The sequence below is a fragment of the Mya arenaria genome, chromosome 9, assembly GCF_026914265.1.
Source record: "Mya arenaria isolate MELC-2E11 chromosome 9, ASM2691426v1".
NCBI lineage: Eukaryota > Metazoa > Mollusca > Bivalvia > Myida > Myidae > Mya > Mya arenaria.
In genome coordinates this window covers 69,701,538-69,721,593 of record NC_069130.1, presented here as the reverse complement: position 1 = coordinate 69,721,593, position 20,056 = coordinate 69,701,538, and the positions used below count along the sequence as shown (strand labels likewise).

General features: G+C 37.1%; 1 protein-coding gene and 1 pseudogene across 1 annotated transcript; both read left to right on the top strand.

Moving 5' to 3' along the window:
- Window positions 1-242: 242 nt before the first annotated feature.
- Window positions 243-5,729, top strand: LOC128246321 (uncharacterized; annotated as a pseudogene).
- A 9,455-nt stretch (window positions 5,730-15,184) lies between these two features.
- LOC128203526 (acanthoscurrin-2-like) lies at window positions 15,185-19,433 on the top strand. Its single transcript, XM_052904972.1, has 4 exons — window positions 15,185-15,317; window positions 16,354-16,404; window positions 17,946-18,587; window positions 19,328-19,433. Exons 1-3 carry the CDS (start codon window positions 15,257-15,259, stop codon window positions 18,575-18,577), a joined length of 744 nt encoding a protein of 247 aa, XP_052760932.1. The 5' UTR covers window positions 15,185-15,256; the 3' UTR covers window positions 18,578-18,587; window positions 19,328-19,433.
- The last annotated feature ends 623 nt before the right edge of the window (window positions 19,434-20,056 follow it).

The window sequence follows — 20,056 nt, the reverse complement described above, 5'->3', positions numbered from 1 at the left end:
TAACTGACAAAGTACCAGTGGGTCGCGTTATGTACTGACTTGCATTATTCGCGTTCTTAATGTCTATTTATAAATGCGTATCGAGTCTAATACATTGTTTAACCACGAATTCTGTAAAGAAATATATCTCGCACAGAAGAGGACGTTATATATATATGTATAACATTCTTGTTTTTGAGGTCTCGGCAGTATAAATAAAGTGCTATTTAAACCTAAAATTACAAGACACTGACGGCCTCATCATGGGTAAGATCGTTGGTCTTCTGATTGCGTCCCTAGTAGCGCTCGAAGCCTTCAGCGATGGTAAGATGTTTATTTGTATAGATTCATAGGACTTATTATCTAACTTGCATCTGTATATCGTATGTTTGCAGTTGTTGCTGTTGGTGTATTATTATTATTATTATTATTATTATTATTATTATTATTATGTTGTTTGGTTTTAAAATTTCATTCAATTTCATGTTGTACTATTTATTCCGATTGATACTTAAAGACTTATAGGACTTACAGACTTATTGGGAAAAAAAATATTATTTTGTTTTAGAAGCTGTCGCTGTTAATTAAATTTTACATCCATGTGTTATATTAGTATTAAATATTAACAATGCATTGCATAAACAGTTATCGTGTCAATGTATTCACTTGTTTTCGGAACTTCATTAACTTATAGACATAAAGAAATGCTCATTTAAATGACATTTTTATTTTTAATAGTATGTTGGTGATATGGCCAAAGTCTAGTTTATTTTCGTTATGTTTTATTCGGGATTTTGATGACGATTTAAATAGCAAGTGCTAAAGGGTGTTAATCGTTCCTATTGGCGTTGGCAACTTCTTGTGGCGTTAACAGAGCTAGGCGCATTCTCTTGTGCTACAGTCGTTAAACACTTGCAAGGCGCATCTGCCTGTGCAATGTGCGTTAGATAGTGCAAGGGAATGTTAGCCAGTGCAATGGTGTGTCTGCCAGGGCAAGGGCGTTAGCCAGCGCAAGGAAATGTTAGCCAGTGGAATGGGCGTTAGCCAGTGCAAGGGTTAGCCAACCAAGGAAATGTTAGCCAGTGCAAGGGGCGTTAGCCAGTGAAAGGGGGTGTAAGCAAGAACAAGAGGGGTTAGCCAGCTTAAGGTTTGCTAGTCATTACTTAGTGCGTTAATATGTGCTAGGGGACATTAGCTAGTGATATGAGGCATATAAGTCCGTATAAGGGGAAATTTGCGTGCTTGCTGCTGCCCACTGATCGATATTAAAAATCCGAAAAGAACCTTCCGTTTAACAATATGTTTAACTTTCGTTTGTATTCATATTCTATAAGGTATCATTGCTTAAGAAAAAGTGAAACTTTTTTCAATATATTGCGGTAGTTCAAGAACTATACTATCCAATATAATTAATGTATTAGTAGTCCGCATTTGTGATTACGGATAGGATATGAAAATACACGCGCACATCAGCTTTATGTTTATCAATATTTAATGGTAACACTTTTTGTTTTTACCAGTTTATCCTATCCCTCCTGGTAGAGCGCATACGTAAAGATATGCGCAGCAAAATCAACCATATTCATGTATTGTAATACTATACAACTAGTTTCGTTTTCATTGGCGTGGAAAAGGTTTTTACAATAAATTTCGAGAATACGAAAATATATTTTATATTTTTACGAAGTACGCCCATTTTAATGTATAAAGTTTGTTTTTAAAAAATCAAACATACATGTATGCAAATATGAATGAATTTACCATGATAAGTTGTGATCGTATCGTTTGCTTATAGATATTTATTTAGAAAACCCTCAAGTAAATAGTTCCCAGATAAATATAAAGAAATGTATCAGTATCTCTCTGTTATAAAATATACATTGTATTCAGCATATTTTCTCATCTAAATATATTTAATCGAAAAAACGAAATTTGTTTGATTAATGGTGTGGTATTTTTAAATTACAATGAAAACTTCAGATTAATGCTCGTTCTATACTCTATATTAAAGGCTTTTGAAGTATATTAACATACATTTTAGAAAATGATTTTGACTGACATAAAATAATAATAATAATAATAATATAAGTCCTACTGATCGAATAAGTATTTCCTAGTATTTTAATGTTTAAAGCAATCGAACATTCTTATTCATTGCTAGTATTGAATCACCGTTCTTTTTAAAACATCGAATGTTTCCCTATCGATACATTCCTTATACCAAATTAAGGTTGTCCGGTTAGCACAGTGGTATTCGCAATCGCTTCTCACCGAGGCGACCCGGATTCGATTCCCGGCATTGGCGCGTGTGACATTGGTTTGTAGTCACCAAGCCGGTTATATAGGTTTCCTCCGGGTACCCCGGTTTCCTCCACAACAAAAGACCACATTCTCGCGTAACATCGTGACAACGAGAGTGATAAATATAATTTTGTAATAACTTGTTTCACAATCGTTGTAAAATAAATAAGTTTAACCTAAACTAAATTTTACTTCTAATTGCATATATTTACCTCTCTATTCCAGGGTACAAATATGGTTACGGGTACGATGGCATGATGTCCCGCAGATATATGGGTGAGATTAACATTTTCAAAATAGTCCTTTGATTCTAATATTTCCAATAGGGGCAGTATCGGTCAGTGAAACATATTTATATGCGCGAAATGAATACTGCATGAACAAATACATGTAACTATGTCTGATCATATAATCATTGAAAAAGATAAATGTATTGTATAAAAAAGCAAGATAAGATGGGGGAAAATATGTTTTATAAATTAATGGGGCTAAGCGCGCAATTTTTGTTTTGGTATAATTTGTGTAAATATATAATAGTGTGTGTATTAACAATGTGAAATGAAAGTTTAGGGTTATGCCCTTCTTTTCTCATTTACAAAAACACTTATTTGGCAATGAGTGAAAACGGTTTTTACTACCTTCTCATTACGTTTACAAGAACATATCAATAACATGGTAATAATAGCAATCTCTGACTGATACTGTCACCCATGAGTCTGTAACCAATCAGAATGTCCTTAATTCTTCAACATTAAACCCACTTAGTCCGGCGCGATATGGCACAGTCAATGACAGACAATAGATACAGATTAACTGATTTTAGAATGTTTCGTTCCAAACTCTCATACTTACATGAAAAAATGTCGTTTAAGGGGTGTTGCAACATTGGTCTTAGGATTAAGGAGATTAAAATCATTGTTACTCTAAGGGCTTCAAAGTTTTTTTGAAAGTATTCTTAAGAGTGTAGACAGACTTTTGAACATTGTTCTAACATATTTTTTATGCAGGTAATATTTTCATAATGTATCTAAAGTGTTGTGTTATTGTGTTCAAAACATGCATATGATAGAAAGCTGTATTGTTATCAAAATGACCTTAGGAGGATACAAGGGAATTAGTCAGCAGTAATTAATTTATGATATTAAATGGTCGCATTTAAAGTTGCACTATCAGAGATTGACCGTTTTTTTCTGTCTTGGAATGAGCAAAATGTTGCGTAAATATCTGGAAACAAGTGGTATTAGACTGCTGACAAAAGATACGATCGCAGTTTTTACTATTTGCATTGGAAAATTGATGTTTTGTGGCTTAAAGCGTTACTTACTTTTAAATTAAAAAATTTTCGGCAGTTTTTTAAACAAGTGAAACTGTTCTTTTGCGAGTTATCGTATATATAGAGGATCTCAAATGAGTGTCTATTTTTTTTTTTTTTTTTTTTTTTTTTTAAACGAGTTCATTTTAAAGCGATAAAAACGAGGCGTTGCCGATTCTATTTATAACATATCTCAAGTACGGTCGAAATCTAGGTCAAAGTTTCTTCAATACACATTCTCGTGTCCTAGAGCCACGAATTTACATTGAGGGATATTAGTAAGGTTTAACTAAAAAAAAGAATACAATTTTTTTAAATTAGGCAAATCAATAATGAGAGCAATGTCTTAACTTTGTGACGTCATTAGTAATCACGCGAGTGTATACATGTCATTTGGCGGTTGAAGTTTGAAAAGACCGTTAGTCAGAGTCACAGTCGTTTTCAGTAGTGCGAATTTGCTTTGTAGCTATTGGATTACATCATGGATTTTGTCATTTTCATGGATATGCACAATGAGTTTTCCCCACGTGAATTGGAGCACCAAAAATGTTGTAAAATTCAACAGAAAAAGTGAGTTTTCATGTGGAATCAGTGACCGTGTGAACTTGAAAATTGCCGACGAACAGTGTGCATAGACTGAGCATTGTGCAGTTATTTTCACTGGTGTACAAGTTTGATATTTCCTTGTGTTGATTTGGATTTATGTAGCTATGGTTGTTTAAAGATGCAATGTTTTTGTGTCCCGATATTTGCATAATCTGGTTCGCAGGAACATTGTTGTCATTCATGATTCAATTCCTGGACGAGGTATTTTCTGTCGCTGTGATCAGGGGGGCGTTTATTTGGATAATGCCCAGCAATCTTCACCATTCGTTTCATCGTGGAGCTGAGTTTGTTGAGACCGACAGGATTTATTTTGAAACATTGTTTCTGATTTTTTTCACGTTTTTTAACAGCGCGTATGAATAACTTTTTTATGCGTTTACCTAATTTGCATAGTTATTACATTAGTAATATATGAACAATATTGCAAGGGGTTATATCACTCCTGCGCTGTGAGATATGTTATAAAACTGGTTTGAAGACAGTCCGATACAAACATTAAAAGAACAGTCAAAACTGTCTGTGAGATTGCACCTTTACATAATGGTTTTCAATATTCATACATTATAATCAAAGCTTTTAAAACAAAGCTTTTATAGTCCATCTATAAGCTAAATATCTTTAACGTTCTAAACAAACGACTTAAAGATACACTTCATTGATTGTACGCCCTTGTTATCAAACTAAGCAATGATTGAACAAGAGTTCAATTTCTGTTTGATTTGGTTAAAGGTCATGGTGGACACGGTGGTGGAATTATGGGTGGTGGAATGTATGGTGGACATTACGGTGGTGGAGGCATGTTTGGCGGCGGTGGTATTGGTGGGGGCATGATGAGCGGCGGCGGTATTGGTGGAGGCATGTATGGCGGCGGTGGTATGGGAAGAGGTATTATGGCGGCGGTGGTATGGCTTGAGGAATGTATGGCGGCGGTGGTATGGCTGGAGGAATGTATGGTGGCGGTGGTATGGGTGGAGGCATGTATGGCGGCGGTGGTATGGCTGGAGGAATGTATGGTGGCGGTGGTATGGGTGGAGGCATGTATGGCGGCGGTGGTATGGCTGGGGGAATGTATGGTGGCGGTGGTATGGGTGGAGGCATGTATGGCGGCGGTTGTATGGGTAGAGGCATGTATGGCGGCGGTGGTATGGGTGGAGGCATGTATGGCGGCGGTGGTATGGCTGGAGGAATGTATGGCGGCGGTGGTATGGGTGGAGGCATGTATGGCGGCGGTGGTATTGGTGTAGGCATGTATGGTGGCGGTGGTATGGGTGGTGGCATGATGGGTGGTGGGATGTATGGAGGCTATTCCGGTGGAGGAATGATGGGCGGTGGTGGCATGAGTGGAGGCATGATGGGAGGCGGATACGGAAGCTATGGTATGATGGGCTCAATGATGAGATCCGGTTATACTAGCTGGGGATGGCGATGCAAGTGCAGGAAGTTCTGCCGGTGGCCCGAGAGGGACTTTGGACGGTGTAAATGGTGCAAGTGGTGGCACTGTAGGAGGATGTGCTGCAGGCGAAACAAATAGAAAGTATTACGTGAGTTATCCCCGTTTTTCTGTTCATATAGGTTTAGACGCGGGTAGACAAAATAATTGGATTATATCTTCTATTTTGCGTAAGCAGGCGCTGGTAGACAGCATAACGTGCATCTCCGCGCACTTGTTCATATAACATTGATAACCTATCAAAGGTAGAATTCATCCTGATGATTTACAAGAGCTTCATGGAGCGAACGGAAACTTTGAGACTGTTGAATGAAACTGAGCAATTTTATTAATAATATTTATTGGAATATTGTCTCTAGAAAGATTTCAGGTTGCATTTAAATACATTGATTTATGTATTGATGTATTCCAATGTGGTTATATCAAGTACTCTTTTTTCATTCTGCCGATTCAAACAACAACACCAAGGTTATATTAATACTTAAAGCTTTTTCTGCCAAAAAGAAACAACAGTTTAGCTTAGCTGTTAAAATTTATTTTTAAACAGAGGTTAAACAGACGTTCAGGTAATCAATATTTTGTTATTTTGACTGATAATTTACCCTCATAGCTGCCGGTGCAGTGCAGTACAAACCGTTATACAGTTTTATTGTGTTTAATATAAAATATCTTTGATTTACACTATTATATTTACACTGGACTATGAAAGGGCTTTAAATAGCTTTCTTTTCCATTATAAAGTCCGATGTTTCCTATGTATTTCCATCATACCTATTTTGATTATTTCAGTCGCTGATTGACCATCCTGATACACGACCCTGACCTTGTCCGACTTTTACGATTACGTTAATAGTCTGATATGTTTTATTCTGGAATAAACATTTTGCATTACAACGGGTTTCCTGCGTTTTGTTTTTAGGATATTGTCAGACACCACATTTATACACATGTTCTATGAGTAAAGAACAGAATATCAAATAACATTCCCACAAGGCTTTGATCAAAAGGTCAATGAGTTTAAAAGTATATGCATCTCAAAGCTCTGCATCGAAAATAATGTTTTCCATTCAAAGATATCATAATCAAACAAACGCTGCTGATAAGATATAACACTGGAAATATGCCATAATGGGCTTGGAGTTGCTGTCCTTGCATTTTCACAAACGGCAATTGTGCGCCCGATGCTGCTATTGTGCGCCCGTTGCTGGAGATGTTCGCTCTTTGATAGGAATGTGCGCACCCTGTAGTGGAGAGCCTTTTAGAAACACCTTCTTCTTACTTATCTGCGTTGAATTTTGGACTTCTTTCTTTCTGTGTTAATAGTTTAATAGATGCAAAACACAACTACACGATTTATTTCACACAATAGTGTATTCCATTCACAAAACATAATTTAATTTACATACACAACACATTGTTACGTATACCGAACCTGAATGCTACATATCAACACTCATTGAAACTTAATCCCTTATAAGTTTTTGGGTAACCCTTATACATATTTTTATTGAGTCTTATTTTCATCACTGCATTCTAGATAAACGAATTTGAGCGCCTCGAGGTGAATCCAACGCTCTCCTCAGTCTAAACGTATAATCAGTATCATACATGTGAGTCAAATAATGTCGCAAGAAATTATGTTAATTCAATAATATGCCATTATAAGCATTGTTCAAACAAAAGTTCAAAGGTCATTGCCTAAATTAGTCAGTCAATCAAAATGACCATTTTTCACTTTTCAGCCATATAAGCAGCCTTAATAAAAAATAGCAAAAACACAAAGTGTGTTTTATTTAATAAACTGATATTCATTGCATGCTTACTTGACTAAAAATAAGTAAAATAAGTAGTTATATTCCAAAAGTATATGTTGTGTAACGTATGTATATGTGCTGTGGTTTGAATTTTACAAAAATATAAAGTATACAACTAATCTAAGACAAGTACAGTTTCAAGGAAGACTAAACACTTCTGCTCAATTCATCCACAAAACCAGAAAGCCAAAATACATCATACTTGAACCATTAAATGCAGTCTGTTTGGTTAATATACCTAACCAAATCTAAACCCCCACCTGTTAACAATTAAAATCAAAGCATTGAGGGTACTGTAGTGGCGAATGTCAGGAATAAAATACTTGCAACCTAAATGCATAAAGTAATGTCATTGCAACAAAGCCCATTTGCTGTAACAAACACCCTCTTTACCGTTGTTACCAACCTAATTCGCCGTCACTATCCTTCCGTTGCCGTTAATATTAACCCGATTTGCCGTCTCTTCACCTCCCGTGTCCATTGTTACCAAGCCAATTCGACATAACTACCCCTCCTGTTATCGTTGTTACTTACACCATTTGCAGGCACCTTCTCTCCCATCGCCGTTGATATTGACCTGATTTGCGGTCTCTTCCCCTCACGTCTCCATTGCTACAAAACCCATTCGCCCATACTCCAGTTTCCCGTCCCTTCTCGTGATGTTAGTACCAACCAGATTCGCCGTCACTTCCCCTTACGTCGCCATTCTACAAAGACCATTCGTCATCAATACCCTCCCGTCTTCATTTTTACTAGTAAGCCCTTTCGCCGTCACTAACCCTCCTGTCGCTATTGTAACAAAGCCCATTCGCTGTCACTAACCCTCCTGTCGCCATTTTTACAAAACCAATTCGCTGCTGTCAATAACTATCATGTCACCATTGTTTCAAACCCACATTTGCCGTAACTTCCCCTCCCGTCACCGTTGCAACAAACCCATTTTTCGTCACAACCCCTCCCTTGGAGCCCCAAAGCCCATTCGCAATTACTCTCCCTCCCGTCGCCGTTGTTACTTATCTAATTTGCCGTCGGATTCCCTCCCATTTCTCTTTTGTCGTCACTATTCCTCCCGTCCACACTGTTACGTAGCTTACTTGCCGTCACTTCCCCTCCCGTCGCTGTTGTTAATATACCGATTCGCTGTCACTTACCCTCTCGTTGCCGTTGCTATAAACTCACATCATTGTAACTTCCCTTGTCGTTGTTACAATGTCCTTTCACCGTAACTATCCCTTTAGTCGCCGTTGTTACTGACCCGATTTGCCGTAACTAATCCTTCCGTTGCCGTTGCTACAAAGTCAATTCATTGCCATTAACCCTTCCGTCACCATTGTTGCAAAGCCCAGTCACCGTCACCTTCCCTCCAGTCGCCGTTGTTACCTACACGTTTCCTCGTCACTTCCCTTCCTGTCACCATAAGAACAAAGCCTACTTGCCGTCACTAACTCTCCCGTCGCCGTTGTTTCTAATAACCAGATTTGTAACAAAGCCCATTCGCCATCAAATTCACTCCCGTCGCTGTTGTTACTACCACGATTCGTTGTCATTATTCCTCCAGGCACAATTGTAACAAAGCCTTTTCACTTTTACTATCCCTCCCGTCGCCATTGTTACCAAGCCTTTTCGCCCCAACAATCCCTTCCGTCGCCATTGTTACCAAGCCTTTTCGCCATCACAATCTCTCCCGTAGCGATTGTTACAAAGCCTTTTCGCCGTCAGTATCCCTCCCGTTGTCATTGATACCAAGCCTTTTAGCCCTTACTATCCCTCCCGTCGCCATTGTTACAAAGCCTTTTCGCCGTCACAATCCCTCCCGTCGCCATTGTTACAAAGCCTTTTCGCCGTCAAAATCCCTTCCGTCGCCATTGTTATAAAGCCTTTTCGCCGTCACAATCCCTCCCGTCGTCATTGTTACCAAACCTTTTCTCCCTCACAATCCCTCCCGTCGACATTGTTACCAAGACTTTTCGCCCTCACAATCGCTCCCGTCGCCATTGTTATAAAGCCTTTTCGCCGTCACAATCCCTCCCGTCGTCATTGTTACCAAACCTTTTCGCCCTCACAATCCCTCCCGTCGCCATCGTTACAAAGCCTTTTCGCCGTCAAAATCCCTTCCGTCGCCATTGTTTTAAAGCCTTTTCGCCCTCACAATCCCTCCCGTCGACATTGTTACCAAACCTTTTCGCCCTCACAATCCCCCCCCCGTCGCCATTGTTACCAAGACTTTTCGCCCTCACAATCGCTCCCGTCGTCATTGTTACCAAGCCTTTTCACAACCCTCACAATCCCTCCCGTCGTCATTGTTACAAAGCCTTTTCGCCGTCACAATCCCTTCCGTCGCCATTGTCACAAAGCCTTTTCACAACCCTCACAATCTCTCCCGTCGCCATTGTTACCAAGACTGTTCGCCCTCACAATCCCTCCCGTCGCCATTGTTACCAAGACTTTTCGCCCTCACAATCCCTCCCGTCGCCATTGTTACCAAGACTTTTCGCCCTCACAATCCCTCCCGTCGCCATTGTTACCAAGACTTTTCGCCCTCACAATCCCTCCCGTCGCCATTGTTACCAAGACTTTTCACCCTCACAATCCCTCCCGTCGCCATTGTAACCAAGACTTTTCACCACCCTCACAATCCCTCCCGTCGCCATTGTTACCAAGACTTTTCACCACCCTCACAATCTCTCCCGTCGCCATTGTTACAAAGCCTTTTCACCACCCTCACAATCCCTCCCGTCGCCATTGTTACAAAGCCTTTTCACCACCCTCACAATCTCTCCCGTCGCTAATGTTACCAAGCCTTTTCCTCGTCACAATCTCTCCCGTCGCCATTGTTATAAAGCCTTTTCGTTGTCACTTTCCCTTCCGTCGTCATTGTTACAAAGCCTTTTCGCCGTCGCTTTCCCTCCCGTCGCCATTGTTATAAAGCCTTTTCGTTGTCACTATCCCTTCCGTCGTCATTGATACAAAGCCTTTTCGCCGTCGCTTTCCCTCCCGTCGCCATTGTTATAAAGCCTTTTCGTCGTCACTATCCCTTCCGTCGTCATTGTTACAAAGCCTTTTCGCCGTCACAATCCCTTCCGTCGCCATTGTCACAAAGCCTTTTCGACGTCACTATCCCTCCCGTCGTCATTGTTACCAAGCCTTTTCGCCTCACCATCCCTCCCGTTGCCATTGTTACCAAACCTTTTTCGCCATCACAATCTCTCCCGTAGCGATTTTTACCGAACCATTTCGCCCTCACAATCCCTTCCGTTGCCGTTGCTACAAACTCAATTCATTGTCACTTCCGCTCCTGTCGCCATTGTTACAAAGTCCATTCGCCGTCACTATCAGCCCGTCACCATTTTAACAAACTACCGTTTTGCTTTTATCGTCGCTTAATTCGTTCAGTCGTAGTGATTTATCCATGTTTTAATTCGAACTACAATTAAAGATGTCCGATAAAAAATATTTATATGTATAAAAGTTAAATTGAATTACGGAATACGTACATGACAATTTAAAGCAAATGTCACAATATATTCCAAAGAAATATTTAACTATACAACATAACCATGCTACATTTGAATGGCTATACGGTTTTATTTAATTTCTTATTGATATGTTATTAATATTTTAATACTAATTTGATGTTTTACATCACCAAAAACACAAAACTTCGACATAGACAGAATGATCATTCAAGACGCTACTTCGAAACATATTACACTAGTCATATATCAAAAATAAATTATAACGTTGTTTCATGGTGAATGTGTCATCTATGACATTTTAAATGTTAACAAGTTTAATTACACAATTTAATGAGTTTAAATTCTGTAAATTTGTATTTAAGTATTTGATTTGGAAATTTCTTTTGTTGTAATCGTTTGAAAGTGTGTGAAAAAATGAATGAATGGGATACATAGACCTAGGTTTAGACTTCTCGGCCCTAAGATAAGCACTCGCAAATACTTTTATTTTCTTAGCCTCGCATGATAAGATATGACTTATTTTAGTCCCCATTAAAACGATTCATAAATAAGTAAATCGATTTCAGAAATCGAAAACGGTATATACCATAACTGTTGTAACGAAGTCACAAATTGATTTAATAAACATTTGCATTAAGATGAACATCCTGTTCAAGGAAGATGACTGACACTGTACGATATAACTTTGATACTGGGCCTGACGTTATTCTGGTCGTTCTTGAATTGTGTTGTTCCAGATATACTTAAAAATATTTCATTTTGTCGGTTTTCGTCTTTTTTGAAACAAAAATATTTAAGATTAATTTCTTTCATTTTAAGAATATTTTTATCCGCATTGTGAAGTGCACTTTCTCCATTATATCGTCGGATAAAAAACATTAAACCCAGATAAGGCCAGTATTACTGTTTTTTATCCATATATGAGTGAATACATTTATGCGTCGTAATTACCTATATCACATCTTATTTGTAATTATTTAAAATAAAATCGTAATCTGCTGAAGTAAACATCTTGTGACCTTCAGGATTTGGTTACTCAGCTATAATGCATTGCTTGATAGTTTGATATATGTGTTGTAATTACCTTGAATAATTGCATTATAGCCATGATTAGGAAATAATTAAAGTAATTCAACAAACTTATAACTTGATGAAAGTAGAAACTAGTTATTTAGCTAGAAGTATAGTAAACAACTGCTAATGTTGTTAAATGTACGTATTCGATCAAGTGGCATAGCTCAACAATTTAAGAACCCAAAGTTCAATTACCTGATAACCGTCTAAGGACTGGCAACATGTCACTTCGTACCTAGTTTCTGGTTGGTATCATGAATGGTTAAGATTAAGAACAAGGCGGAGATTACGATTTTTAATAAATTTGTTGCTACAGTACTAAAGTGGGTATCAAAGGCTGAAATTATTGTGCGGTCAAACAAAATAAATATATTTGTTCATGCCAGGTCTGCTATGGTAGCATCCACAACTGCATTTAAATTTTTGACGAATGAAGCTGAGACAAGGTTTTTGATCTAGGTTATTGCAATGATCCAGGTTGGTTAGAAAACGCGAATTATAACGTTGTTATGAACGTGTGTCGGAGTATATTTGAAAGTGTTGAGGGGTTTTGGATGTAAAATTGAGTCTGATCTGGTCTAGTGGTAACACTCTTGACTGCCAATCGACGGGTCGCAGGTTTGATTACCCGCCGCGCCTCTTAATAAAAACTTAATCGTCGTCCGGGGGGATATTAAACGGGGATTCAATGTGTCAGTGCTATTCAACGATGCACGTTGCAGAACATATTTTTCTGAAAGAATGTTCGTTGCAGAAGCTTTAACAATCAATACCGATTATAAAAGCGCTAAAGCGTTTAAAGACTATAGTCGTGACAAAAATGACTTTTGCATTCCTTTTAAATCTCGTTCACAGAATATAAAAAAATCCTTGAATCGGGAGGTGCCTATCATTACCTAACAACAGCTAATGTGAATTGATGAATTTGTAAATCAATTAACTATTTTCTTGACATTTACCGATAAACCTATATGTAGTGAAATATTTGAACATTGCTTTCATTTCACAATTTTAATACGATTGTAAAGTTCATTAAATGTAACCCGATGTTGTCTGAGGACGTTGTAACTATTTATAGTAGATAAAGTAAGTTAACATATTTGGCGTGAGACCACAGTTATTTTTACTATATGTTTCATATAGACACTAACCTGGCTTTTGACTTAATACACATCCCAATTTAAAAACAAGGACATGGCATCTCTAGAACAACACAAAATACAATCACAAGAAAACACCATGTTGACCATTGACCCGACTGTCAAAATTGAGTTCAAATACATAACCCTTCCGCCAAGGAGTCAATCGGCTACAAACAACTAATTTTCAGACTTCCACAAGCTATGATTGTTCCAATATTTACACTGAAAACTATCAATTTCTGCAATGGAGTGTCAAATTCAGTCAAGTTCTCGGCAAAAAGAACATTTTTTGTTTCTTTTTCATTCAATTTTAATAAAATATTGATACTTGAACACAGGCACTCTTTTTTCTGTATTCACATCCGGATCAACGGGGGGCAGATAACTGTGGTCTTGAGCCATTTACATTTTCTGCGTAATAATCTAAGTTAGTTTAAATTCCAATCGGTAACTCACCAAGATTAATTGATTAGTATTCTGCTTGCTTACAAATTCAAATTGACGTTGAAATCTTATAAACTTAATAAATTTTCTTTTAGTTCTCACTATTTTAAACCGCATAACACCAAACGTCTCATTTTCTAACGCATACGCATTAATTCTTTTAACACGTCGTTTTCATAAAGAAGATATGACGATATTTATTTTTGATTAATGGTTCTAAAGCAATCTAAAAACTCATAACTCAGTTAACCAGTGTTTAAAATAATTACCTGGAAGTTATTCGTTTCATGGACATTTTGCAATTTGATGAAATTCATTATACATTAAACGTAAAATTTTAGGAATTCATCACCAATGTAGCCTTCAAATTTATAAAATTCAATAACCAGGCAACGTGCAATTTAAGAAATGCATTTCACAGGTAGCCTGCAATTTAAGAACATCATTACCAAGGTGACTTGCAAATTAATTTTATATTCAGCGAGCTCTCTGTTGAACATTAATTGTGTATTAATATATACCATGTGGGAATACGTCGAATAGAATAATGTCCTCTTCTGTTCTGTTCATCATCAAATTCGCAATGTCAAACCTTTTTTCATCATTAAACATTTTTTGTATGAATCTTATTAGTTCAAAAATACCCTCTGTTTAACTGAAATCGTGCGGTTTTAACCTTGAAAGTTTGCTAATGATTTTAAACAATTACTTAGCCCTCTCATAAACGGTGACCACAGTTATAAAGCAATAGAAATCATAACTGCATAACTGAATTTAAAATGTCAAATGCATGCAATTACATATTAACTGCCCGTTTAATAACAATTAAAATTAATAATAATTAAATTAAATTAGTTTTTTTCAATCGGCAGAGACAATAACGTGTCATTTTTACTTGTAGAAGCAAGAAGCCATTGCTCGCCTATTTAGCTGGTCTAAGCAATTTACTGTCCTTTAACTAGGTTTTAAATGTTGTATTCCGTATCAGAAGAAGGGTCCAGTTTTTCGAAAAATACATAAATCTTCTCTAGTGTGTTTGCCACCGAATTATGATTATCTAGAGAAACCAAAAACAATCTTCTTCGTCAAGACCAGCCCTAGCTATATTGTCTTAAACAAAATATTTTGTTACTTTATCATGTTTTTGGAATTCGTTTTCATTTTTATCAATATCTAAAATTGTTCCCAATTTGGAAGGTTAAGGCGGTAGAAGAATTAAAAAAAAAAAATAGTTCTCTAACACCTTTTCAAGTAATTTCTATTTGCTCCTTAACTGACAAAGTGCCAGTGGGTCGCGTTATGTACTAGCTTGCCTTATTCGCGTTTTTAGTGTCTATTTATAAATGCGTATCGAGTCTAATAAATTGTTAAACCATGCATACTGTAAAGAAATATATCTCACACAGAAGCGGACATTATATATATATATATATATATATATATATATATATATATATATGACCTTTAATCGAAAACAGTCGATCTAAAATGTAAATATAAAAACAACAATAATGATTAACTAAAATTTTAATAAAATAACAAAAAGTAAACTATGATGAACGACACGGTAAGAGTATAACATTCTTGTTTTTGAGGTCTAGGCAGTATAAATACTGCGCTGTGTAAGCCTCAAATTACAAGACACTGACGGCCTCATCATGGGTAAGATCGTTGGTCTTCTGATTGCGTCCCTCGTAGCGCTCCAAGCCTTCAGCGATGGTAAGATTTTCATTTGTATAGATTCATAGGACTTATAATCTAACTTGCATTTGTATATCGTATGTTGTTGTTGTAGTTGTGTTGTTGTTATGTTTTAAAATTCCATTCAATTTAATGTATTTGTACAATATATTCCAACTGATACTTTTATAAGACTTACATACTTATTGGATTTTTATTTTTATTTCTAAGCTGTTGTTATTTATTGATTTTTACATCTATGTGTTAAATTAGTATTAAATATTAACAATGCATTACAATACCAGTTATCGTGTCAATGTTCTTAAGGAACTCTATTAACATATAGACATAAAGACACGCTCATGCTTATACAATTTTATCTTATAGTATGTTGGAGCTATAGTGAAAGTCTAGTCTATGTTCGTTATATTTTATTGGGGATTATTGAATGACGATTTAAAAAGCGAGTGCTAAATGGTGTTAATCGTCGCTATTAGCATTGGTTAGTGCTTTGGGCGCATGCGTCAGTGCAATGTGCGTTAGCCAGTGATAGGGGGCATCAGTCAGTGCAAGGGAATGTTCGCAAGTGCAAAAAGTGCGTAAGCCAGTGTTAGGGACGTAAGCTTATACAAGGCGCGTTTGCAAGTGCAAGTTTGTGTTTGGGGCATTAGCCAGTGAATGGGGATGTTAGCCGGTTCAAGAGGCGATGGACATTGTATTCAGCATAATTTCCCATCTAAATATATTTAATCGAACATACAAGATTTGTTAAAATAGATAAATAGTTTGGTATTTATTAATTACAATGGAAACTACAGAGAAATTCTCGTTTAATATTCTATATTAAAGTATTTTTAAGTGTATCAAAATACGTTTTAGAAAATTATTTTGACTGACAAACACGAATGCTTATGTACGTCCTATAGATCGAATCAAGATTTTCTCGCATTTAAAATTTATCTAAGCAATCAAGCATTCTTAATTGCTTAATAGTTTTGAATCACTTTTCTTTTAGAAACACGAACGTTCCCAATGCGATAGATTCTAATTTCATATATTTACATTTCTATTTCAGGGTATAAATGGGGTTACGGGTACGGTGGCAGGATGTCTCGCAGATATATGGGTGAGATCAACGTTTTCAAAGTTTATCCTTCCAGATCATTTGATTCTAGTATTTTCATCGGGGGCAGCTTCGGTCTGTGGTAATGGTAACATATTAATATACACGAAATGAATATTGCACGAAAGAAGACATATTACTATGTTTAATCATACACTAATTAAATAGGATGAACATATTGTATAAAAAAACAAACAAGATAAAATGGGGGGAAAATAATCATCGAAGAGCGATAAATATTTTTATACAAGTCTATTAAAACATAATGGGGCTACGCGCACTATTTTTGTTTTGATATAATTTAGGTAATAGTTACATTCTTATGAGCTTTTTTTACTTTAAAGATAATTTATGTTTATTATTGTCATTAATCTTGATACACTTAAGAATTCTGCCGAAAATTTGACCCGGTTTCCGCGAAGTGTTGGTGTATAAACACTGTTCAGGGAAAGTTTAAGTTTATGCCCTTCTTTTCTCTTTTACTTAACTCTTTCGGGTTAATTTAGCAATGAGTGAAAATGGTCTTCAATACCTTCTCAGTATGTATACAGTTACATGTAAATAATATGTTATTCACTATCTCAGACTGACACTGCCACCCATGAGTCTGTAGCCAATGAGACTGTTTTTATAATTCTTCAATATTAAACCCACGTTATCAGGCGCGAGTGGGCATAGTCAATGCCAGAGAGTGGACAAAGATTCACTGATTTTAGATTTCCAACAATACACTCAGTTAGATGGAAAAGTGTCATTTTTGGTGTGTTTTCAACATTGGTGTCCGGATTAAGGGGAATCAATACTTTAAGGGCTACAAAGTTTCTTTGAAAATATTCTTAAGAGTGTACGCAGTCTTTTCAACATTGTTCTTACATTATTTTTATACAGGTAATATTTTCATAATTAATCTTAATTGTAGTGTCAGTGTGTTCAAAACATTCATATGATAGAAAGCTGTATTGTTATTAAAATGACCTTATGAGGGTATAGGGAATAAGTCAGCATTAATTGATTAATAATTTAGGATGGTCGCATTTAAAGCTACGCTCTCACATATTAACCGTTTTGACAGTTCTTTTGTCATGGAATATGCCAATTGTTGCATAAATACCTTAAATAAATGATATAAGACTGCTGACAAAAGATACGATCGCAGTTTTTACTATTTGCATTGAAAAATTGATGTTTTGTGGCTTAAAGCGTTACTGAAGCTTAAATAAAAAATGATTTTTTTCGGCAGTTTCCCCAACAAGTGAAGTCTGTTCTATTATGAGTTATTGCATGTGAATGGTTTGAAGACATTCCGATATAAACATTAAAAGAACAGTCAAAACTGTCTATCTGTGAGATTGCACCTTTACATAATGGTTTTCAATATTTATACATTGTAATCGAAAATTTTAAAACAAGGCTTTTATAGGGCATCTGTAAGCTAGATATCTTTAACGTAATAAACAAACGACTAAAAGATACACTACATTGATTGTACGCCCTTGTTATCAATGATTGAACAAGAGATCATGTTCTTTATTATTTTGTCAAAGGTCATGGTGGACACGGTGGTGGCATGAGCGGTGGTGGGATCTATGGTGGGCATTACGGTGGTGGAGGCATGTTTGGAGGCGGCGGTATTGGTGGAGGCATGTATGGCGGCGGTGGTATGGGTGGAGGCATGCATGGAGGCGGTGGTATTGGTGGAGGCATGTATGGCGGCGGCGGTATCGGTGGGGGCATGTATGGAGGCGGCGGAATGGGTGGAGGCATGTATGGCGGCGGCGGAATGGGTGGAGGCATGTATGGCGGCGGTGGTATGGGCGGTGGCATGATGGGAGGCGGTGGTATGGGCGATGGCATGATGGGAGGCGGTGGTATGGCTGGGGGCATGATGGATGGTGGGATGTTTGGGAGCTATTCCGGTGGAGGCATGGGCGCGGGCATGTCTGGCGGTGGTGGTATGGGTGGTGGAATGGGAGGCGGCGACATGGGAGGCGGCATGATGGGAGGCGGATACGGAAGCTATGGTATGATGGGCTCAATGATGGGAAACGGGTATACTAGCTCGGGATGGCGATGCAGGTGCAGAAAGTTCTGCCGGTGGCCCGAGAGAGACTTTGGACGATGCCGATGGTGCAAGTGGTGGAATTGTAGGAGGATGTGCTGCAAGCGAAGCAAATAGAGAGTATTACGTAAGTTATCTCCATTCGTATGTTCATGTATGTTCAGACGCGGTAACAGTACATTTCTGAATTTTCTCTCCTATTTTGCATACATGTACAGGTGCTTATAGACAGTATAACGTCTGTCTCTTCACGCACTTGTTCATATCACATTGGTAACCTATCAAAGGTAGAATTATATCTGATAGATTAACACGAGCGTCATGGTGTGAACGGAAATGATGAGTCTGTTGAGTGAAACTGAACGATGTTCAAGGCCAGAGTTATGGTTTTAAAAATAATTTTATATGATTAAAAAATTGTCTCTGGCAAAATTCTATGTTGTATTTGAAAACATTGATAATTTATTTATATATTCAAATGTGGATGAGAGCACTGTATTCATATTTTCGATTTAAACTACAGCACCAAGGTTATAAAAATATTCCAACTTTATTTCTGCCCAAAACAGTTGAGATTAGCTGTTTAAATTAAATTTAAATAGCAGAGACGTTCATGTCAACAATATTTAGTCATGTAGACTGATAATGTACCTTAAAATATCAGTTTTAGGTCAGAGCTGCCGAACGTGAAGTTTACGGTGCATTATAAACCATTTTACATTTTTATTTTCATTTAAAATATATATTTGATTTACACTTGGCTTTGAAAGAACTAGAAAGCTTTCTTTTCACATTGTACAGCCCGAGTTTTTTCTATGAATTTATGTTGATGCGCCTCATACCTTTACAAAATGTTGGTTATTTCAGTCTTTGATGGACCATCCTGATAAACGACCCTCACCTTGTCCGGCTTTAACGATTTCCGTTAATAGTTTGATATATTTTATTCTCGAATAAACATATTGCATTACAACGGGTTGCCTGCGTTTTTTTCTAGGAAATTGCCAGACACCACACTTACACACATTTTCAATAAGTAAAGAACAAATATCAAATAACCTACCCACAAGACTTGATCAAAGGGTATTTAAGTATATACATTTCAAAGCTCTGCATTGAAAATAATGTTGTCCTTGCATTTGCACTATTTCAAACAGCAAGTGTGCGCCCGATGCTGCAAGTGTGCGCCCTTTCTAGAAATGTGCGCACCCTGTAGTGGAGAGCTTTTTCGAAAAACCTTCTTAGTACTTATCTGCGTTAGATTATTGACTTCTTTCTTCCTGTTTTTAAGTTAAATAGATGCAAAACACATTTACAAGATTTATTTCACACAATAGTATATTACGTTCACAAAACATAGTTTAATTCACATAAACAACAAATGTTTGAGTAACCGCATTGGAACAGTCAGTGAAAGAAGAGATACAGTTCATTTGTACACTATTTTTCGAGCTGTCCTGCCTAAATTGTAAAATAAAATGATTTCATAACATGCGATCGTTAAGTCTCATACATATGTTAATTAAGGCAAGAGTCTTAATGTCATCACCGCATTCCAGATGATAGAATACAAGCGCTTCCCGGTGAATCCAAAGC